Raw genomic sequence first — 24817 nt, forward strand, 5'->3', positions numbered from 1 at the left:
TCAAGATATACAGTACTTGAAATGGTGTGTATGCTGAATTGATGTCGTTTCCATTTATTTATTATTATTATTTTAAAACTGCAGTGCTATATTCTCATTCGGGTAACTTTTTTGTACCCTTTTGTAAAGTCTTAAATCTTCCAAATGTTTATGTATGCAAGCCACTAAAATATTTACGTCATCCTTTCTTGTATTCAATAAGGCGAAGTCTAAAAATATTCAAAATTGCTAAGACTTTTCCCTTACATAGTGGGCCTTCCTGTCTGTAACTCCACCAAAGAGTGACAACATTGTATGCAGAGGACACAACATTGATAAGGGACTTGGAGAGCATGCCGATGCAGACATAACCACACATGCACACACACAATCATGAATAATGCTTGTTGTGACATTCTGAGGAAGCTTCCAGATGGCTAGGTTAATTAGCAACAACAAACCTTCACAAGTAAAATAAAAAATGAACACTTATCTGATCAATTAAACGAACAAAGACAAATTGGAAGTATGCCATTGTTTTCTCTTGGGAGAGCAGATTATACTGGGTCCTAAAAGCAAATTTCCAAGTGAAGACCACAAAACAATTTAAGATAAAATTTATGAAGAAGGGACTGCAAAATGAATGTATTGCATATCACGTACATTTATACATTTTGTGAATGAAACTAACAGGGTACTTAAAAAAAATGCACAATGACATGGTCCAAAGCAGGAAAGGAAAAAAGACAAACAAACAAAGTTAATCAAATACAATACCATAATTTTAGCTTGTGGTAAAGATTGTTCCACTACAGCACACAAAGGTGCTCAAGAGGTGCAGATTGTAATTCAACATTACAGGCTTTAGAATTGAAATTCTTTGGATTTTTAGCGCAACTTTGGGAAATACAGATTTTTTTTTCCAACATAAATTAATATTTTTACAGCATTAACATTATTTTCATTTTTAAAAGCTCAACTATGACTGGATTTTTAAAGCTGCTTTATTTATTTATTCATCTATCTTACAAATAAACTGCTGCAACATCAAATGTCCTGCACAACATGGGGCTTTACTTTAAATAATATTCCAGAATACTGTCGGGTGCACTGAGGCGGAAAAGCAATGTCCACCGTCTGCCTGTCCAAAGGAAGTGGAAATGTTCTGTTTCCTGGTCTATTGCACCTGGACAGGGGAGTGCCCATGTATGCAGGAAGGAACAGAGGAAAGGTGGAGGGATGCATGGCTGAGGAGAAGGATGTTAGACAGTGGTGATACAGTTCCTCAGACCCGTCAGGCCTTTAATAACCCCGCTGAGGCCTGACCCTGCCTGCCCTCTATAGTGTAAGGTCACAGTAAACGGAAGTGGCCTCGCAATCATAAATCCGACATACAGGGATCAAAGACCTAACCCATGCGCTAATTGTTTTCTCACTAAAGCAGAAAGATAAAAGACTGGATCGATGGATCTAGCAGCCCACAACAATTAAAATCAGAAGTAATGGGACACATGGCCATTACAACTTTAGTTAATTAAAATGGATGAAAATACGGAGTTGGACTTTCCTTCAGAGCAACAAGTGCTTCCACTCTGCTGGGAAGGCTTCCTACAATATGGTGGAATTCACACAATGTATGCATATTTCAGAGAAGTTCAATGGTTTTGGTGCCGTGCTCAAGGATGCCACACCTGTGGGTTGCGGTGCATGGTCCATCACTATATCCAATCCCATGATGGCAGTCAATGGTGGCCCTGTTATTACAGACCAAGTGAGACACAGTGGGGATAGGGCACAGGTCGGGTGTGCATGTGCACACTTCATTTTAATTGGAAGAATAATGCCACCATTTCATAAATATGTAAAGTGCAAGTTTCCATGTATGGACAAATAGCGTGTGTACACCTTTTCCTATCGCATAATAAGTGCCATCTCTGGTACATTGATCCCTATCAAGCTTTTCAACTTTGACACTGATACCATTCCGTGGTGCATCATATGTCAAAAAAAATATATATATGTGCAGTTTGAAACACTTAACACTTAAGTTGCCTGGTTGACTATTTCACGGGAACAAAAGGAGGATAGCACTTGGCTGCATTTAATCTAGTCAAAAAGAAAAAAGAAAATATAAGGTTTACTTGCATCTCACGCATGTGACAATAGTTTCCAGAATTCATTGCAAACATCACTCACACCAGTGGTCCCACGCTGAGATGTGGGAATTTTACCAGAAGAGGAAATGGCAAACGTCAGTGCGGCTGCAGGGTCACGCACATCCTTGTTACTGTCACACGCATATGACCGAAGCACTCTCTCATCACGCACAAAAAATACTCATTACAGAGACAGAACTCGAAAAGCTAGGTCACGAGATACCTGGCAGTTTTAAAGGGTTTCCACGCCTATAAAGCGGAGACAATGGTTGTGATATTGTCCGTGTCGGTTGTTCATTTTCAGGCTGGCAGTGTGGGTTATGTGAAGTAGGAGATTATAAAATGGATAAAGCAGAGTAAAATGGCTGTTAAATGTGGTGTGTTAAAGTCCACGGGTAGGGATGGCAGACAGATGCGGGTTGGTTTCCGCAAGGTTGGCACAGACAGGAAGACCCGGAGAAGGAGAACAAAGAGGGGAATACAGTGACCCTGTGTCTGGTTCATCCTGCCTGGTGCTGTCCCTCTCCACCCAGCCAGCCACTAGGCCGTTGGAGGGTGATTAACACTTCCCCTGGTTATCCCCATTATTTAGTCTTTATTACTTTGTTTTCAGCCTTTGATTCCACCATCATTTGCTGAGACTGCACTCTATTGAGGAAAACACTGAACTTGGATAAATGCAATGAGAGGACAGGGAAACCAGCACTCTTTTTCACAGATTCTCTTGTATAGCAAACGAGAAAAAATATCCTCTTGCTTGTGTGGTGTGGTTGAAAGCTAAATATAAGGTAAAAGTCAAATCATGGCACAAAACATCTATTTATCCTTTTGCATTTTTAAATGCAGTCAGATATTTTGATTGTGATGTGGTTTCATCTTACAGTATATAGCTGATATATTAGCTACAACAATCTGTATGATAGTGGAGTGTTTTATCACTACAAATGACAACAATAAAATCCATCCATTTTCTTAGCCACTTATCCTAACAAGTGTCACAGGGAGCGCTGGAGCCTATCCCAGTCATCAACGGGCCGGAGGCGGGGTACATGCTGAACTAGTTGCAGTGCAGTGGAAAAAGTATTCACTACGTTTATTGATTTATTTTTTCTCATCAATCACACACATTTTTTTAAATCATCAAACCAATTGTAATATCATTCAGGGACAACCCAAAGAAATACAAATTGCAGTTTTCAAATAACAAATTGATTAAGGCACAAAAGATTTCAAACCTTTCTGACCTTCAGTGAAAAACTAATTGCTCCTGAACCTAATAACGGGTTATGCCACCCTTGGCACCAATAACTGAAATCAAGCATTTGGGATAATAGTTGATGCGTCTTTCACATTGATCTGGAGGAATTTTGTCCCACTCTTCTTTGCAGAATTGTTTGAACTCCGCCATATTGGAGGTTTTTTTTTTAGCATGAACTGCCAGTTTAAGGTCACGTCACAGCATCTAACTGGATTTAAATTTGGACGATGACGTAGCTACTCCAAAACGTTAATTTTTTATTTTTTTGAGCCATCCAGAGGTGGAGTTGCTTGTGTGTTTCAGATCGTTGTCCTGCTGATCCAAGAGTGCTTGAGGTCATGAACTAGACATTCTCCTTCAGGATTTTCTGGTACACAGAATTCATTGTTCTAATCACAGCAAGTTGTCTTGGTCTTGAGGCAGCAAAGGAGCCCCAGACCTTCTCACTCCCACCACTGTGCATCACTGTCTGCATAATATTCTTTTTATCAAATACCATATCATTTTCACGTCAAATGTAACGGGCTACACACCTTCCAAAAAGTTATATTTTTGACTCAGTCGACAGAATGTTTCCTCCAAAAGTCCTGAGGATCATCAAGATGTTTTATGTAAAATGTGAGACAAGGGTTTTTATTCTTTGTTTACAGCAAGGGTTTTGACTGGGAACTCTCCTATGGATGGCAAGTTTTGGTTAGTGTCTTTCTTATGTTAGAGTCATGAACACTGACCTTAATTGAGGCCAGCGAGGCCTGCAGTTCCTTGTTTGTTGTTTGAGGTTCGTTTGTGAAATCCTGGATGAGTCGTCGTCACACTCTTGGGAGTAATTTTAGTTGGTCATCCACGCCAGGGAAGGTTTGCCACTATTCCCAGTTTTCTCTTGCTCTGACAGTGGTTCGCTGGGGACCTAAAGCCTTGGAAATGGCTTTGTAACCTTTTCCAGTCAGATGGATTCCAATCACTTTTTATCTCTTTTCTTCCTGAATATCTTGGATTCCTGGAATGATGCATTGGTTCTTGAGCTCTTGTAGCGTACTTCACATTCTCTGACAGATTCTATTTCAGCAATTTTATTGATTTAACAAGTATGGTGGTAATCAGGTTTGGATATGGCCTGTGAAATTTAACTCAGCTTTCCCAAATTTGTGGTTAGTCACAGTGACTATGTGATTTCACAATTACACAATTATCTCTTCACAGAGGATCAGAAAGTTTAGTATTTTTTTTTTTTTGTGCCTTAATAATTTGAATTGTAATTTGAAAATGCATTTTGTATTTCTTCTCTGAATGATATTAAAATTGGTTTGATGATTTGAAACCTGGCGACATGGTGCGTCAGCTGGAAAGTATTGGCCTGATAGTTCTGAGGTCCCGGGTTCAATCCCGGACCCGCCAGTGTGGAGTTTGCATGTTCTCCCCGTGCCTGCGTGGATTTCTCTGGGCACTCCGGTTTCCTCCCACATCCCAAAAATACGGAACATTAATTGGAGACTCTAACTTGCCCCTATGTGTGATTGTGAGTGCGCTTGTTTGTCTCAATGTGCCCTGTGCTTGGCTGGCAACCAGTTCAGGGTGTACCCCGCCTCCTGCCCGTTGATAGCTGGGATAGGCTCCAGCACTCCCCGCAACCCTTGAGAGGATCAGTGGCAAAGAAAATGGATTAATGGATGGATGGATGGATTTGAAATCTTTGTGTGTGATAGATATCCAAAAAAAAAAAAAAAAGAAAAAATCAGGAAGGGAGCCGAATATTTTTCACAGAACTGTATAAAGTGTCTTTGTAAAGACTGAGGTGGCATAGTGGAGCAACTGGCTACAGCATTGGCCTCACAGTTCTGAGGACCAGGGTTCAGGCCTGCCTCTGTGGAGTTTGCATGTTATACCCGTACCTGCGTGGGTTTTCTCTGGGCACTCTGGTTTCCTCCCACATCGTAAAAACATGCAATAATTGGAGACCCTAAATTGTACTTAGGTGTGATTGTGAGTGCAATTGTTCTCTCTCTCTTTATATATGCCCTGTAATTGGCTGTTGACCAGTCCAGGATGTATCCCACCTCCTGGCAGATGATAGCTGGGAGAGGCTCCAGCACTCGTGCCACCCTTGTGAGGATAAGTGGTTAAAAAACTGGATGTTAAGACTGAATGTATGATACAGCTCTTGTAATGGAGGAGCTTGTGCTAATGTCGTCACTAATCAGTGTACAGTATTATCAGGCGCCTCTATAAGGGAATCCTGGTTTCATACTGGTTGATCTCTGGCTGCATTAAATATGAAATGTTCGACTTATTCACACACTTACCAACTGCCCACAAAACAGTATCGTATGTGTCACTGTGTTCGTTGCCTGTGAGGGCATCATTCCAGGTCACTTTCAGGGCTCCTGATGGAAGTTTGTCCACTCTCTTGGGGACACACCTCCATGCAAATTTGGTTCCATAAGATTCCATGTAGTCTGTCACTAATCCTGCCATTTGCTATTTCAGACAAAAGGATTAAACCATGGAAACCCATGAATTTCCATCATGACAATGGCCTTTTGTAAAAAGAAAAATACCTGATCAAAACCTCGGAGGGCGATGCTGCGAACCATCACCGTCGTGTCCAAGCCAATGCCTGTGAGGAAGCCTGCACACTCCAGAGCTACATCTGAGCAATGGGTTAGGGAATTGTTGTTTTTCATCCATACTAAGTAATACCAAAGTTGGTGAAAATCATACAGGCCAATATTCATGCATTTTAAGATGGTAGCCTAAATAGCATCAAACCATAGCAAATTATATAACAGTATTTGCAAAAATGTCATTTTATTTTCCACCTGCTTCATATATGCTAGCATGTGTTTTAAATTCTAAAAAATACTAAAAGGCTCTCCATTACTGTGCATTCACCTTAAAACAAACACTACGTTATTCATGCAACACTGGCCTGATGCCAAGTGGTAAATCAAAGTTAAGTTTACAGCTGCACAATTTCTTAACTGACGTTCAATCATTATAAGGAAGCAACATTAGTGGGCAAGAAAGGATACAGCTCGCGCCAACCACAAGCCTGGAAAAAAAGGGGGAAAAAAATATTTAGCATAATTATGATAAGAAATTCAGAATATGTGTTTTGTAGTAAGGTTGTACAGTGAACTGTGGGTCACTTTCTTTTTTTGAATTTCATAAAGCTGATTTGCGTTTGATTCATTTGCAACAACATATGATACACCACCAATATCTAATAAAATGTAATACAGAGATCTGTATGAAATATTCTGTCTTCGCACAGTCAATTTAGGTTAGTTGAGAGTTGTGGGTAAGCTGGAGACAACGCCAGCTGACTGAGCAAGGGACAGCGTAATGTACTATCTTTACTGATAAAATCAACCATTAATACTCACTCACACTGATGTACAATTAACTCTCTTGAATTAACTATAAATCATGTTTTGAGAGGTAGGAGAAAGCACATGCAAACTCCACACAGGAAATGAAAAGGCAAAATTTGAACACCAAACCTATGAGGCAGTGGCACTTAATCACTTCTACACCATCATTTTTTTTTTTTTTTTACATTGCTTTAAATTTTATTTGTATTGGATTTTTTGTATTGCCATTGAAAGGACAAACAAAATATTAGAAAGCCATCTGAATCATATACACCAGTGTTCTACAACACTGCATTAAAAAAAGCATATTTGAGCAAGCAGAGGAGAGAAACAAGAGTAGCAGGATTGCTCAACAGTGTCACAGGGTTAGTTTTTGGGCATGGGGGTTTGTTGCATTTCTGAAAGGAAGCTGAATGAATAAACAGTGAAAACCCACAAGGCACATGGACAAAATTGTTGGTACCCCTCTGTTAAGGAAAGAGAAACTCATAGTAGTCACAGAAAGAACTTGAAGCTGACAAAAGTAATTATCTTCCGTAGTGCTTATCCTCACTAGGGTCAAGGGCTTGCTGGAACTTCTTCCAGATGACTCTGGATGAGAAGCAGGGTACAACCTGAGCTGGTCAGCAGCCAATCGCAGGGCACATATAAACAAAACAAAAGGCAATATTCATATCTACAGAAAATTTTGAATCTTCAATTAATCTACCATGCGTGTTTTGGGATGTGGGAGGAAATCGGCGTAGCTGGAGAAAACCCACACAGGCATGGGAGAACATACAAATTCCATAGAGGCGAGCCGGATTTGAATCCAGATCCTCAAAACAGTGAAGTAAGTGGCGTGCTAACCAGTTGCCCACCGTGATGCCAACAAAAGTAATAATACACACAAAAAATACATGAAAATGAACCAATGAAAATCAGACATTGTGTTTGAATTGTGGCTCAACAGAATCATTTCTCCACCCAATTTCTGAATCACTTATGGTCACTAGGGTCACAAGGCTCAGCTACTTCGTGTGAAAGAGGCCTGGACAAAAATTATGGTAACCTTTGAAAAGAAAATAATTTGACCATAAGGACATGTTCAAACAAGGGGTCTATTCTAATTCTTATCACGTATCTTCAAATTTGTGATCATTCCGTCCGTTTATTTAACAGGTGACAAGTAATCACTGTGCTGTTTGGTGACACAATGTGCATCACACTAAATATACCTGATGAAAGAAAGAGTTTTCTCATGAGATTAGAAATAAAATTATTGGCAAGCATGTTAAAGGTAAAGACTACTAGACCATCTTCAAGCAGCTTGATGTTCCTGTGACTACAGTTGCATCTCTGCATCCATTTTCTGAGCCGCTAATCCTCATAAGGGTTACAGGAGTCCTGGAGCCTACCTCAGTTGTCTTTGGGCTGGAGGCGGGGTGCACCCTGAACCTGTTGCCAGCAGGGCACATATAAAACAAACAACCATCTGCATTGACATTCACACCTATGGGCAATTTAGAGTCTTCAATTAATTTACGATGCATGTTTTTAGGCTCCGAGAGGAAATTGGAGTGCCTGGAGAAAACCCATGCAGGTGGACACGCAGTTTTTAGACATACAAACTCCATACAGGCTATGCTGGGATTATAACTCCAGTCCTCAGAACTGTGAGGCAGATGCTCTCACCAGTCGGTTACGATGCCTCCAATAGATCAATTATGGTTACTAAATGTCTATTTGCTAAATCTACCTGTACCTGTTGCGTATACAATATTATTCAGGAAATTAAGATACACGGGAATGTAGCCAACCTCCATGGACATGGACACATGGGCAGCAATAAAAAGTGAACTCAAAGGTCAAGCTAAATCAGTGTCAGATCACATGGCACCACTCAGGACTACTGTGGGGTTTTCTTTAAACAACACAGTGGTACCAACAACGTTCTCCAAATGTATCCTGTGTGTCTGTGTCTCTGCTGCAAAACTGAGAGTAAGAGGGGGTGTGCACAACAAACTACTGCATTCAGCAAAACAGGTCAAAGCAGTTTGTTATGGTTCAGGTGACTGGTGGAGCCCTGTCGCAGGAGAGTGAGATACAGCACCTGCAGAAATATTAAATAATTCACTATTAATAGTAGTATTTTGTTGTACACAGGATGCCTTCAAGAGGTACTAAAGATGACAATACAAGGTTTCCTCGCTACTTAGCGCTTGACTTTTTGCAGCTTCAGTGCTTCGCCGGTTTTTATTGAAAAAAAAAAAAAACAAAACAAAACTGAAAAATATAGCCAGATCGGCATATTGCAGAACGACACGTTGATACAAGGTGCGTGATTGGTTACCGGCTCCAATGAGAGCATGAATGGCTTTATTCCGTGACCTGAGCATTTTTATCCTTTTTGGGATGCAGCGGGAAGAATCAACCACCTTGTGGAGCTAATGACATGGGCACTGTGGTACCAAATGGGATGTCGTCCAGGGCACTTTTTTCCTTTTTGGATTGTGCTGCATTGTGGTTTGCCACCTAGAGGACAAAGCTTTTTGGCCAGCAAAGGGTGGTTTGAAAAATTTCAAAAAAAGATACGGCCTCAGGAACGTGCCTCTTTATGGCACTGCTCGTCATTACGTGGAGGAAGAGTTTCCTAACCTCATTTAGTGAAAGATGGCGGGAAGTTTTTAACATGGATGAAACAGGCCTTTTTTAGAAGAGGACGGCTTTGCATACTTCAGGAACCGTGTTAACGATTACTATGTTGCAATACTGCAAGTGAGGGAACTTAAAGCCTCTATGAGCTTCTCCTGAGAGAGAGAGAGAGAGAGAGAGAGAGAGAGACGAGAGAGAGAGAGAGAGAGAGAGAGAGAGAGAGAGAGAGACGAGAGAGAGAGAGAGAGACGAGAGAGAGAGAGAGAGAGAGAGAGAGAGAGAGAGAGATGAGAGAGAGAGAGAGAGCGAGAGCGAGTGAGACGGGACTGCAAGGGGCGTGTGGAGTAGTGAGGGTGAGAAGGGATAGAAACGCACTGCGAATAGTTGCTAGTGTGTACAGTTTACAGGTTTAGCGAGGGCACCTGGGATGTGTAGTGTTTAAGAGAGGACACGTTGAATCAGAGTGCTTTAAGGACCAAATAAATCCTTCCGAGCAGCATATCAATGTTTCGTACCATTATTGTTCCCGCCACCAAGGCGTCTCCCCTGGGTTTCCTGACGACGGTCAGGCGACTGTTGCACAAAAGATTAACAAAGGTTTTATAATTAAAGATTTAAGTAAATCTGTGTACTGTTGTAATCTTGGTCTCAAATATATAAAGTATAAATACCGTTTAATTATTTTAATCATTCTGGTAACCAGATACACACTTATATGAAAATTCCTGGTGTGTAAAGTGGGGGGGAATTCCTACTTTGCGGTTTTTTCACATTTCACGGGGGTTCTGGTCCCCATTAACTGAAAAACAAGGGATTACTGCATCTAATTTTAGGCTTTGTTCGTGCTTAAACTGTATGATTTATTTGTATAGATACATGATATGTATGTGCTACTTATTTTTTTACTTTTGCCCGGATACACCAGCCACAAAGAAAGCATTTCAGTGGGATAGAAAGATTCAAACCATCATGTCATCAACCAGTTATGCTAGTTACAGCCAATTTAAGATGAAGTCCACTAACCTGTTTTCCAGGTTCATTCAAGTGCAATCCCGCATTTAGCGGATTGATTTCCCCCATAAAGTTTGCAGTTGTTTATGGATGCCACAAGATCGTAGTTACTACTTATTGTTTGATGTTAAAGTCCTGACTTCAATGACATACTTCTTTGACAATAAGAAGCTACCAGATCACACCAAAAAAAAAAAACTGGTTTTGGTTTGGCAAGAGCATAAAAAAATGAGGGTCCTCTTTATAAATAAATCGCAGAGCAGGTGAATTCACGAATGCCATACCACAAATATGAGCGTGTTAACTGTACTGACAATCTTTAATTTACAAAAGGATACAAATACTTTTCCCCTGTAGCTACTGTATACTGACACTCCAACTTTTTTGTCAAGCTCCAAATTGTTGTTTTTAAGCTTCTGTATTGAAAGGTATTATATTGTGCTGGTGTACGGTGGCTAATGTGGTTATTTAGTGTGTGGTCCAGGTAAATAACATATCTAATCCAACACTAAACTCTATTGCAGTGAGGAGCCCTAATAGCTATCATTTTAAGTAATCCCTGTGGATGGGGACTGCCATGTTGAGAGCTCAAATCCACATACAAGTCTGCTGAGTGAAGCCCATCACCTGCACACAGGAGAACCTGCTCTCACTTGTTTATACCAGTATACCATGTACTTGACAGTTCAGAATTCCTGCAGCAAATCCTGTCCTTGTCCACGCTAAGACTAACCTCTAAGAGCCTCAATGCCCCTTGCCCCATGTCTGTGTAATCCTCAGATGCACTTTTCACATATTGTGAGTGGCTTAAAGATGAGCAGGGGAAAAGGCTTTATCTTGATTCGATACTTTCATCTGTGAAAAACAAATTTTTCCTACCCATTTGTATTTGTTCTCGTGCCTGATTCTGTACCTTCCTGGTTGTGAGTCTTTACAGCTTGTCTACTGTGAGGTATATAACCTAATTTACCCTTTTCAGCTATTGTGACACACATGCTGTACACAGGTCAATTCCACTTAACTAATGTATGAAGCCCAGGAATTCCAGTCATGCAATTACCTTTTTTTTTTTTAAAACCAAAGGCTGAAATATTTTCACTATGGGGAAATTTTACATATTAGAATAATTAACATTGCACAAACATGAACAGCAAGTTAAGATATTTAATAATTACGATTCATTGTAAATTCATTGCCACAATGGAGGACAGGTGACTAAACATCTGCCTCAAATTTCTGAGGACCAGAATTCAAATCTGGCCTTGCCTGTGTAGAGTTTGTATGTTCTCCCCATGCCTGTGTGGGTTTTCTCCAGGTGCTCTGGTTTCCTCCCACTTCTCAAAAATGTGTGGTAGGTTGATTTAAGACTCTAGACTTCGATGGTTAAGACATGTTCAGAGGCGAGAGAGTGAATATATTGGTAGAAGGGTGCTGAGGATGGAGCTGCCAAGCAAAAGAGCGAGAGGAAGACAAAAGAAAAGGTTGATGGATGTTGTGAGGGAAGACATGAGGGCACTTGGTGTTAGAGAGGAGGATGCAGGAGTTAGGCTTAGATGGAAAAAGATGACACAGAGTGGTGACCCCTAACGGGACAAGCGAAAAAGTTGAATAACAATGACAATGATTTGCAACATTGTTCCATCAGTTCCAATAAAACCTTTGGCAAGCCTTCAAAAATCCTAGAGATAATTTCCCAGTTCAGTTTCATTAGAGTAAGTACTTATCCAAATGACCTGTGTGAAATAGCTTTCAATTCAATGATTAAAATTGGACCAAAAAAAACATTATTCATGTAAACATTCCCAGAAATGTATTAATCAGACCTTGATACAAAAGTCATATCCCACACACTTGGATTTTATGTGCAACCAAATACATACATCTTTAGTACAGAATTACAGTATATGTTTCTAAGAGCACTGTCAAGAGTGCATGAACATATATCGTAGAGGTATTAACATTGTAATTTATTGTACATATCCATTATTTTTCTATATGTTTCTTTAAAATATACAATACCAGTCAGCTAAAAATGTTTTCATTCTACTGAATGAAAAAGTGTCTCCAAAACTTTGACTCCCTCTGTTTTACACATGTATATAAGGGCTGCATGATATTGGAAACAAATGACTGCATTATATATTTCAATATACAGCTGCAGCTTTCAGCTCTAAACCATGAGGGAAAAACTTTTGATTGGCATTTTTTTTTTTTTAAACGAGGAATTAAAACAAAAACAGGGCTTGTGGATTTAGCGTGCAAACAAAAATACACATCCGTATGACAGGAACAATGGTGAAAGGACATTGAGAACTTTGTATTCCTTGCAGTTCTGGCTGAGACAATATTAAAATTTAATCTTATATCACACACACACACACACACACACACACACACACACACACACACACACACAAAAGTTACCACACTGACAGAACAGCCATTGTATCCATCCATCCATCTGAGCCACTTCTCCTCACAAGGGTCACAGGAGTGCTGGAGCCTATCCCAGCTATCTATGGGCAGGAGGCAGGGTTCACGCTGAACTGGTAGCCAGCCAATTGCAGAGCACATAAAAACAAACCATTTGCACTCACAATCACACCTTAGAGCAATTTTGAGTCTCTCATAAATGAATGCTTTTGGTATGTGGGAGGAAACGAGAGTGGCCGGAGAAAACGCACGCAACCACATGGAGAACATGCAAAATTTCTGAGTAATTAACATTTACAATTATGCAATGTATTAAATTTAGAATACATACACTACCATTTACCGGTGTCAATGAATTCTCACTCACGCAGCTGGCATGAGCCTGGCTTGAGTCGTTTCTTCCTGGAGACATGGTAAACACAGCAGATCCAAACACGCCCCTCTGCTGGACATCTTTAATATTACAGCTGATTTTCTGTATATTACAGAACACCAGCAGATCATACATTGCAATAACGATGCTCAAACAAAACGTGCAGCCCTAATGTATATATACAGTATATGTACTTGTGTATATGGAGAGATCTAACCAATCTAGTATCCATCAATGAAGTAATTAGACATCTATCTAGTATCCCTCTATCTATCCAAAGTTATGAATACTTAAAAAAACATAATAAAAATGATTCATTTATTTTGAAACTTAGTATTTATGTACTACCAAAACTCAACTTTAAGTATATCTTAAAAGAACCAGTACTGTAACACGTAGAATACTATATTTAACTACTAAAATCTAAATAAAAAAATAAAATAAATACAGCCAGGGCACACATGGGGTGACTGTACTGTCCATGTTTGTAAAAAAAACCTATATTATGAGTGTGTGTGCGCGTGTGTATTCCCTGAATTAACAAATAGAAACAATGTTGGTAATCCCAATTGATTTGACAAGCGGACCCACGACGATTTGTAATTGTGCTTTCGAATGCACCCCCGAAAAAAACAGAAACGACAACGCGCGCAATTGCGCACGACGCAACTATTTGACCCACACTCTCTTCTACACATGGATGTGTCCCGGTAGTGACTTTTTTTTCTTCCAATTGAGCAATATTAACCCCCGAGCATGGCTCCAAAGAAGGCAAGTGGAACTGCTGGTGCTGAAAAAAGCAAAGTGGTGTGTGAAACTGTCGACTTCAAGAAAGATTTGATAGCCGAATATGAATCTGGTGTGCGTGTTTCTGAGCTATCGAACAAGTATGGGATGTCGAAATCGACGATCAGATGAGGCTGAAGGCAGGAAGGACGTCTCAAGTGCCAATATAAAAGCTATCTGCGCCAAGTGGAACGACATCCATAATTTTGTAGAACTCCATCACCCTAACAAAGCAGAATTTTGCAGAGCATTGCAAAATTTCAATGACGTTGTTGTGAGCCACTTCAGGAAGGTTCTCAAAAGACGGCAAAAACGGTCTACATTAGAGTCTTTCTTTGTTAGAAAGGGGGAAGTCACCTCCACCGAAGACATTTGAAACAGTTGTTTTGCATTGCTTTTTTCTTTTGTTCCATTCATCCTACCTCTACTTGCAAGTTAAATTTTTTGTACGTTATGTACTTTCTGTGCAAATAAAAAACGTCTGCTTTTTTCACCCTCATGCTTGTTTAAAGTTATTTTGCACTTTTATTCATTAAAAAAAAGGGTTCACAAGGCTGTCGTGTAGTCCTGGGGTGATTCCTCACCATTCTAAGGATCATTGAGACCCCATGAAAAGATATCTTGCATGGGGCTCCACTCCAATTAAGAATGAACGTCATGTTTGGCTTCTTCCATTTTCTAATGATTGCTCCAACAGTGGACCTTTTTTCACCAAGCTGCTTGGCAATTGACCCCTCCGTGGATATTGCGCAATCCGCGTCACTGACCAATCAGAGGCCAGAGATCTGCATAGACCAAAGCCCATTTTTGCTCCCGCCATTTTCTCTGACAACATTGAATGGTCCAGTATAGGTTTAGTTAGCGTTTTATCGCGTATTTGGGTTATTTAACAAAAAATATGGTTAAGAGGTGTAGTCACGGACTTTGTAATAGTGACGACAGGTATCGTGAAAGGCTAGTTGGTGGAGTTCGATTCGTACCCTTTCCAAAACCGAAGACCCAGTACGTAAAATGCCTTCGATGGATCAAACTTTGTGGAAGACCGCATCATCAACTAAATCCATCTAATATCAACCGGAACACATATGTTTGCAGGAAGGTATGCCCTATATTTGATTTTCAATACATGTCTCGTATAAATGAATTCGAAGTTCTTCGCTAGCATAACACTGCTGCGTGTGAACGATTGACACACTTATTCTTTGTTGAGCGATATTTAGCGATGATCGGACTGCACAAACGTGTCCCTTTCTTGCTGGCTCGCGGCCAGAAGCTTAACCAGACGGTGTTTGCACGAAGATATGCCCTAAATTTGATTTTAATACACGTCTCATATAAATGAATGAGACGTTCTGCGCTAGCATAACACTGCTACGTGTGAACGATTGACACACTTATTCTTTGTTGAGCGATATTTAGCGATGATCGGACTGCACAAACGTATTGATTTCTTGCTGGCTCGCGGCCAGAAGCTTAACCAGGCGGTGTTTGCACGAAGATATGCCCTAAATTTGATTTTTAATACACGTCTCATATAAATGAATGAGACGTTCTGCGCTAGCATAACACTGCTACGTGTGAACGATTGACACACTTATTCTTTGTTGAGCGATATTTAGCGATGATCGGACTGCACAAACGTATTGATTTCTTGCTGGCTCGCGGCCAGAAGCTTAACCAGGCGGTGTTTGCACGAAGATATGCCCTAAATTTGATTTTTAATACACGTCTCGTATAAATGAATGAGACGTTCTCCGCTAGCATAACACTGCTACGTGTGAACGATTGACACACTTATTCTTTGTTGAGCGATATTTAGCGATGATCGGACTGCACAAATGTGTCGCTTTCTTGCTGGGTCGCGGCCGAAGCTTAACCAGACTGTGTTTGCACAAAGATATGCCCTAAATTTGATTTTTAATACACGTCTCGTATAAATGAACGAGACGTTCTCCGCTAGCATAACATTGCTATGTGTGAATGATTGAATGAAATCAGAAGCATAGAGTCTGTCTCAGTTCAGAATGTATTGTATTGTATTTGCCATTTTTACTGTTTGTCTTACGTGAGCGCACGTGGCGTGACGTCACTTCAGGAGGCGTGGTTAAGTGCCCTGTACGGAGGGGTCAATTTCTCCGTAGACCTTTCCAGCCGTGTGGAGTTGTACAATTTTGTCTCTGGTGTCTTTGGACAGCTCTTTGGTCTTGGTTATGTTACAAGTTTGAGTCTTACTGATTGTATGGGGTGGACAGGTGTCTTTATGCAGCTAACGACCTCACACAGGTGCATCTGATTCAAGATAATACATGGAGTGGAGGTGGAATTTTAAAGGCGGACTAACAGGTCTTTGAGGATCAGAATTCTAGCTGATAGACAGGTGTTCAAATACTTATTTGCAGCTTAATCCCACAAATCGTTAAATAATCATACATTGTGATTTCTGGATTTTTCTTTTTAGATTATCTCTCTCACAGCGGACATGCACCTCCGATGAAAATTTCAGACCCCTCCATGATTTCTACGTGGGAGAACTTGCAATCTCGCAGGATGTTCAAACACTTGTTTTCTTCACTGTAGCACTGGGTTCCATTACGAGTAAAGTCAAATGAATACACCTACTTAATTATAAAGACGATAATATTTCTCGTGAGCTTTCTAAGTAAAAAGTACTCACCCTGCTTTACATGTGCAGTACGATTCCACAATTTTATCCTGTTGTCTTTCAATATGAAGTTTGTGAGGCGTCAAAGTTTTTTTGCATCGATCGCCAAAGTTTCACTGTAACTCTAACATTGCGTCCTGCTCTGTCCAAAATATTAATTCTTTGTACATATCCTTGTGTGAAATAGTTGAGACCTCTCTGTAGAACCCTATTGGACAAATCTGACGCATTTGGCAAAAAACATACCCAAATATTATCTGGAATACGCAATAGAGGATCCAGTTAAAAGCTATTTTGTTCAGTCGCCATTTTGGAAGATTGTGGGGCATGGCAACTGTAGCTAAGGGGGCGTAGCTGGAGATCGGCAGTTGGAAAGGTCCATTGCAATGGTCTTTTGATTGGACTCCCCTAAAAGAGAATCAAACAGCTGCAACTCATTCAGAATGTTGCAGCCTGGTTTCTGACCAGAACAAACCCGTCAGAGCACATACAGTCTTTACACTGGCTTCCAGTCAGTTTTAGAATAGGTATTTAAGTTCTGCTACTAGTCTATAAATCACTAAGTTGTTTAGGTCCTGAATACATGAAAGTAATGCTAAGGGTAGTAAACCCAGTGGGACTCAGGTCAAATAGTGGAGTGGAGAGTCCAAAACAAACAAGGTAAAGCTGCATTTACCATACCTATTATGCTGCACACAAATGGAATAAGTTGACAACAAAGGTGACATCAGCCCCAAGTGTGAATGCTTTTAAATCCAGGTTAAAAATGTCTTTTTTTTCTCTCATGCTTTTTCAGATTATTTCCACTTTTCATTTACATTTTTTGGGCTGTATGTTGTTTTAATTATACTTTTATTTTCATTTTTAATTATTTAATTTTTATTTTCACCCTGTTCAAAATATTTTATTTCTTTGTATTTAAATACTTTTAATCATGTAAAGCACGTTGAGTTTTACCTTGTGTATAAAATGTGGTACACAAAGTTTTTTTTGCTTTACACTGCGTTGCCACCATGCCCAGTATATTTGAATACAAAAGCAAGATTTTTTTTTATTTTACCACGTTCATGTGTCTTGACATACAACTAAATATCTGACAGCAAATAGTTATTTAAAAAAAAAATTAAAAGTCGCCAGCTGCATGGGAGAGACAAGACGGCTAAGAGGTGACAAGTAAGTCGCAGATCAGACTACATGACATATTTGCACTTTCACTATGTCAGACTACGGCAATAAAATATTGTATTCCTATACCATAATACTACTGTATTATTGTGCTCCATCTCGTCAACGCAAATATGACCGAAACACTCGTTATCATGGCAGCGACAACACTAGTGGATCACACCGAATGAATTATAAAAATAGGGAAAAAAAATGTGTCATCGAAGCTTAGGACAGGGGAGGATGTTCATTTAAGGCTTGCAAGAGCTATGTTCATGTACTTATAATACAATATGACTTGCAAGCAGGCAACAAAATTTTATGTAGCCCAGCAACTTAGTGCTAAGGCTTGGAGTCGTGTGTAAGCATGCTGCCGTTCTGTGGAACACATGATCTGACCAGAGCAGCAAATTCCAACCTTTTTGGACCCAAGGCACATACTTTACAGCTGAACAAACTTACACCACAACAAACAAAAACGCCGCAAAAAGTTTTAGGCATAGATTAATTAATGCCTTTATGTATTTACTGCCATCTAAAAGAAGACCATTACTTTGCTATGTCTGTCAGTATGGCTCACTGGCATATATAGATGGACAAGGATACATCATTTGTTGTAAATATATATTTTTGGAGCATTTTAGTACATTTGTACATATAGTAAATGAACTAAATAGACCCATTGCTCCATCTTGTGATCGGAATGGTGATCCGTTTTTAAACTCAATCATTCGTTGGTCCCAAAAGTCCTGAACGTGTGAATTCTAATTTGTAACACATTTTCATAGTCTAATGTCGACCAAAAATAAACATAGGAAACCAAAGTTTGTCCATCACTGTATTCATCTGAAGTCCAGGTACATTTTAATAGCAGATTAAAAAGTATTACGATAAATGCTTAGTGTTGTTCCCGTTGCCAGCTTCCGGGCAAGGCTAGATCTGTCACTTGGGTGTATAATGTGTTCCAAGGCCCGTTAGACACAGATAAGTTACCTGGACACCCCTCAACCCCCACAAAATCTTTCCCTCCAGAAAGGGCGTGTCTGACGTCACCTGCAGACATGACAGCTCTGCAGAAAAACATCTTGGTAGCGTTCGTGATACTAGTATCTTCTAAAGAAAATGAAGGTATTTCTTACATTTTTCAGCCCTGAGGAAAGTAAAGATCCATTGGGTTTCCAAAGGATTTCCCGAGCTAAAAGTGGCATTTCTAAGTGGTTAATTGTGTTTCCTAAAAAAAGGTTTGTGAAACTTGAATACCCCGGTGCTAATTGCTCAAGACTGGTGACAGCGCACACACTCAAAAACACAATGCATTACATAAAAATATACTGAAGGTAAATCTGGGAAAAAAAGATACAACTATGAACCACAACAAAGTGTTAATAACGGTTATTGTAAAAATAAATAAATAAATAAATAAATAAAAATAAATAAATAAATCAAAACCGATCCATAGAACCTCAGTCGTGACAAAATGTGACCAAGGAGCATACTACACATCTTTATATAAATGCAACTACTACAGATGAAATTAAGTTTTATGATTTTGCCCTTATATGCCACAATGGATTTGAACTACACAAAGATATAACTGTAATCTGTAGCTCAGTTTTAGTTTAAAAAGTTGCAAAAAAAAAAAAAATGTTTTTTAAAAAGCAAGCAAACGTGTGTTAAACATGTCAGATACTTAAGAGTGTGATGGCACTTTGAAGCTCCTTGGTGAAGACAAACCCCTTCGCTACATCAACATAAATCAAGAATAATATGGGGAATGTATGTGCATCTTTACCAAAATCCTCAAATGAGAGATTTTTAAGAATTATTTTTAAAGCTCTGTGCTGAATAATTTTTTTGCCACTGTCAAGCACTTTGAATTTGCCTTGTGGATGAATTGTGCTGTACAAATAAACTTGCCTTGAATGTAAAAACTCCACAGTTAATAATTAAAATGCAGTGAAGGCCTTGCACTGTATGTTATCACCAGTGACGAAAGACTATGGTTATGTTCATGGTCTTCAGGACTTCAATGTTCATTACAAAAATTATGGTATTCAAATTTAAGGTAAAATAAATCCAACTGGCATTTGTCCAAGAACTGTTCTTTTCTTGTAAATGTATGTAATGTGCATAAAATAGCTGCATTACCTAAATGGTAAAAGACAGCTCGGTGAAATCACTAAAAGCCTAAACTCTACAGATCAATCACAAAGTGTGTTTTCTTTCATTCATTGAGGTGGCACATGAAGCAAAATCATATAAAACTGTCATTGTCCAAATACGCCTGCACCTAAATGTACTTCACGGTACTTGTTACCATGGATCAAGCATCATCATCACTGTGCATCATCAAGCATAAGGACCTTTGCACGCCACAACCACTAGTTACTGTCTGCACACTTTCTAAGAGGAACTGTCTGAGATAGACCAATTAACCAAGCGATGACAGGTGCTATATGGTTGGATTAAAGGGTTTGTTTGTCATAAATCAGGATACTTCCCATTAATTTGAATCGTGAAGGTGAAGACAGGCTTACAGGAAGAAAAGAAAAAAAACTGTTACTGATGAATGATAGCGCGTGACAGAGGGATGTATTGCATCAACAACTGCGACACAATACGTATATTAAGGGATCACCAATGTCATGTTTTTGTTTCAAGTCTTAAAATGCAGGTATAAAATTTTCATACACACACATGCACGCACCCCCCCCCACACACACACACACACACTAACTATTTTAGGTCAGTTATGATTGCCATAATAATATTTGCTAAATGCCAGAATAATAAGAGTGTTTTTCCTTTTTAAGCAATTCTTCATTAATTACTTATAAAAACTTTAATGTAGTGATGTTGATGATGTCGTGTAAAATGCAAATACAAAATAAACAACTATGATTTGCAAATCCTTCTCAAATATTTCAGTGTTTACATTCAAAGAATTCCATACTAGCCCGCTCGTGGGCTGGGGTGACAACAAATATTTTCAGAAAGTTCTTCCCAATTCCGTTGTGGAACCTTCCGTTCAATTGAAAAAAAAAAAAAAAAAAAAAAAAAGGAAAAAATGTGAAACAAACTTCTGACTGGAAGCACAATCGGAATCTATGGGAGAAAGATTCATTCAACAAATTGTGGCAGATGATTTAAGTGCAGCTAGCAGCTAACCAATTGGGCACCGGAAGCAGATGTTCAGTCTGCCAGCGTGGCTTTAGAGATTTTATGGCATCGAGAATGGCACGAAACAGCCACAATATCTCAAGGAATCCTGGTTAAAGTCAGTCATTTTAAACTAAAATGAAGCCAAAATGCCTCAGCATACTCTTTCTGCTGCTGTGACTAAATTTACGACACCCAAATAAACTGCGACCAAGATGTGACCAGGGCTCTGTACATATTTTCCAAGTCATGTATTTGGATGTTTCATCTGCTGGACAATGACATCTTTATTTTGGAAAAGTAAAAGGACTAACAAATTGATTCTAATTTGCGAGTCCGAGTTGCCAATGTGTGCCTGTGCACACAAACAAAAATAATGTGTTAATTAAATAAAAAAATATATACATTATGAAAAAAGCTGTTAAGTGTGTTGTAATTTAGGTAGTTACACAAAGATTTCATTTGAGTTGGAGAGAAGAGATGCTCACGTTTTTCTAGGAGATTCTTTCATCCAGAATATGTCATCACTGGTAATACCATGTTCCATTGCTCCCGGAATCTGGAATAAAGTGTTATAACTGTAAACAGATTAACCAAATTAATGAATACAAAAAACCTACTGCCCTGAAACAGTTTTCTCAAGATCTTGTAAAAGGAGATGTGCATTTTTACCCACCCTGTGCATTTACACACTGTGCTCCCACCATGCATCATCAACATATCCAACGATCAAAACTAAATAATTCTTTTTGTCCTATTGCTCAAGTGTATCTGAAATTAGTGTCTTTTGAGTGGTACTCCTGTGTCATGCACATGAGGAATGAGGAATACATTAACCACACCCGAAGAGCAGGGCTAATAGCGACTACTACGTTCATTACTAATATGTAGCAACAAAGCTACAACCGGCGGTGAGCGGCTACTTGGTCTCAAGTAACTCAGGGACCGATAAGAATAACCATCTTCTGTCCGTGATGTCACACTGGGACATTTGCCAGTGAAAACACGCTGTCCCACCTACTATGGGAGACGAACACGCTGCTTCTGACACGGAAGCTCTTTTCGAAGGAGAGAACATCTCACGACCGAGTGAAGTGACTGGGACAATATTACCCTATCGTTTCGAGGCATATTTAGATGATATGCGGATCATTACCAAACCGCATGTAGCCAAACTACCTCCCCGCTCGATCCACCTGCAGCTCGGCGCCGGAATGAGTCACCCCGGCCAAAGCAGTGATCACGGCGGACGAGGCACGGCTTCAGCGGCGGCTCGGCCGAAGCTGTGCTCGGCGCCAATGGGTACATTGCCACATTTAGCACCCTTGACTTAGGTGTGCAGATCTTTTATTACATTCTGAGAGGATTACGCCCCACTAATCTATTGTTTTATTTAGTATCTGTATACACATTCATTTTGAACCCACGAAGCTATCTTCCTTTGCACTCGTGCAATCTATTTTTCATGACAAACCAGGTCTTTTTGAAAAGTATGAAGAATGAATCCATCCTCCTGAGTGTTAGCAATACAATGAGCAGGCATTTTGGCTAACACGAAGGAACAACGAGCTACCTTTCAGCAAGTAAAACTAGTATGAACAGATGAGACCGCTTGAGTGTGCTACTGCCCTGCATGTCACATCCTGCTTCTCGAAAACAAATCCCTCGGGAGGATTTTCATGGCGGGAGTTACAAAAAGCCATATACGTCAAAATCATGTTTAGTCGTGAAAAAACGGATGGGTCCATACCGGTTGTCGTTTTTTCATTAATAACATACTAAAAATCATGCATTTCATGAGAGTGGACCTTTAAGTTTATTGAATATTTACGTATGTGCCAAAAACAGAGGCCAACGCTAATAACACTGTGAGCTATTGCAAATCTGTCCCAAAATTTAAGGTCCCAATTTACTCCCATCTCTTTATTTCTATACACTCATACACAAGCAATCATAAATGTTAACTGTCCATAACCTGTCCACTTTAAAACCTGTTTAGTGTGCTACCGTCATAGTAAAGCTCATAAACAACGATGTAAAATGTCCAACTTCAATGGTTTCTGCTTGTTTTTACGAGAGAACAAAGCTTGCTGGAGACAAAGAGATCCTGCGAGTGACTGAAGCAAACAATGAAGATACTTGCAAACTGTAACAACAAATTAAATGATACTAACATTTGTGGGGATTTTGGGCCGGCCACCTGTAGCAATCACAATGTTCTTGGCAGTCAAGGTCATCTGCATGAGAGGTCATATGGATGTGTGAAGTCACGGTTCGAAAAGGAAATTTCAAATGAAGGCATGAGGTGCCTAAAAAACCTTTACCACATTAAGGAAAGATTGCATTCAAAAAGTCTTCTACTACAGTTCTTTAAATAGTTCAGTAAGTGGATATACAGACTCAAAAAAGCATTTTAAGAGTTGCCAACCCACCTCTTTGCCTGCTTTTGTTCGTGCTTTAACTGTGTGTTCATCCACGAGGCTAGCTCTCATGTTCAGATACTTCACCTTCCTGCAAAACAAAACACTATTTGAAAGACCCTCCACAATGAACTGAGGGTACTTGTCATTCACTCTGCATCTTATGTATCAGAACTGGACTTTACTGTAATTACTTAGTCCACTGATATGAAGTAGAATGAAATGTGCTGTACAGATCTAGACACTAAAAAACACAGGACATTTAAAACAGCTACACTCGCTCATCACATACAAATGGAGCCTTCTTTCATATAAACATTTATCTACATGACAGACATAATACAAGATACAAGAACGGAATTCTCGTTGTGCTTTTAGTTTATGCAACACACATTCACACAAAGTCTCTATGACCATTAGAAAAACACAATTTAGACAGAACCCAATTTATCTGCAGTAATACAACAAGCCAGCAGTTTTGCTAGATATTAATGTAGATTTTAAAAGGAGTAATGACAAATGTAATGTGACCTTGCAGAGTTTTTCTCTTGTGTCATTAAAAAGGATCAAAGTTGAGTGACAGTCAGTTATGATGCGATGCCACAGCTTGGGGAAAGGAGCTCGTGTAGGACCTTGCAGTAAACGTCTTGATTATGCACTACATACGAAGAGAGACTGCAGGGTGGAACTGGTGACTTAAATTATTCTTTCACCTCTCCACATTATGTTTTGCAGGGACTTTTGTTCACGTGCATTGCAATTCCCAAAACACACACTGACGGGAGCTAGTCAGAAATGGTGGGAATGGAATGGAATGGAAAAAAGGGAATGGAACTGAAAACTCTTCTTCTTTTCCTTTCAGCTTGTGCCGTTAGGGGTCGCCACAGCATGTCATCTTTTGCCATCTTAGCCTATCTCCTACATCTTCCTATCTAACCCCAACTGCCCTCATGTCTTCCCTCACCACATCCATAAACCTTCTCTTTGGTCTTCCTCTCGCTCTTTTGCCTGGCAGCTCCATCCTCAGCATCCTTCTTCCAATATACTCACTCTCTCGCCTCTGAACATGTCCAAACCATCGAAGTCTGCTCTCTTGAATCTTGTCTCCAAAACATCCAGCTTTGGCTGTCCCTCTAATGAGCTCTTTTCTAATCCGATCCAACCTGGTCACTCCGAGCGAGAACCTCAACATCTTCATTTCTGCCACCTCCAGTTCTGCTTCCTGTTGTTTCTTCAGTCCCACAGTCTCTAATCAATAAATCATGGCCGGCCTCACCACTGTTTTGTAAACTTTGCCCTTCATCCTAGCAGAGACTCTTCTGTCACATAACACACCAGACACCTTTCGCCAGCTGTTCCAACCTGCTTGGACCCGTTTCTTCACTTCCTTACCACACTCACCATTGCTCTG

General features: G+C 39.8%; 1 protein-coding gene across 3 annotated transcripts in view; it reads right to left on the reverse strand.

The window, feature by feature from the left end:
• txnrd2.2 (thioredoxin reductase 2, tandem duplicate 2) overlaps window positions 1-24817 on the reverse strand; it is a 45545-nt gene that overhangs the window by 12865 nt on the left and 7863 nt on the right. The window contains exons 7-13 of one of the 3 annotated variants that reach the window (XR_009794528.1): window positions 23419-23497; window positions 23161-23223; window positions 21475-21545; window positions 6423-6442; window positions 5949-6040; window positions 5694-5868; window positions 4125-4390 (exon numbers count right to left, since the gene is read on the reverse strand). Coding sequence is in view for 2 of the 3 variants with exons in the window: in XM_061816541.1 (XP_061672525.1) it covers window positions 1671-1733; window positions 5694-5868; window positions 5949-6040; window positions 6423-6442; window positions 21475-21545; window positions 23161-23223; window positions 23419-23497 (563 nt within the window). In the remaining variant the exon portion in view is untranslated. Of the gene's footprint in view, window positions 1-1670; window positions 1734-4124; window positions 4391-5693; window positions 5869-5948; window positions 6041-6422; window positions 6443-21474; window positions 21546-23160; window positions 23224-23418; window positions 23498-24817 lie in introns of all 3 variants that reach the window. The other 2 variants (XM_061816541.1, XM_061816542.1) reach the window with 2 other exon arrangements.

Source organism: Syngnathoides biaculeatus, chromosome 4 (assembly GCF_019802595.1).
Source record: "Syngnathoides biaculeatus isolate LvHL_M chromosome 4, ASM1980259v1, whole genome shotgun sequence".
Lineage (NCBI taxonomy): Eukaryota > Metazoa > Chordata > Actinopteri > Syngnathiformes > Syngnathidae > Syngnathoides > Syngnathoides biaculeatus.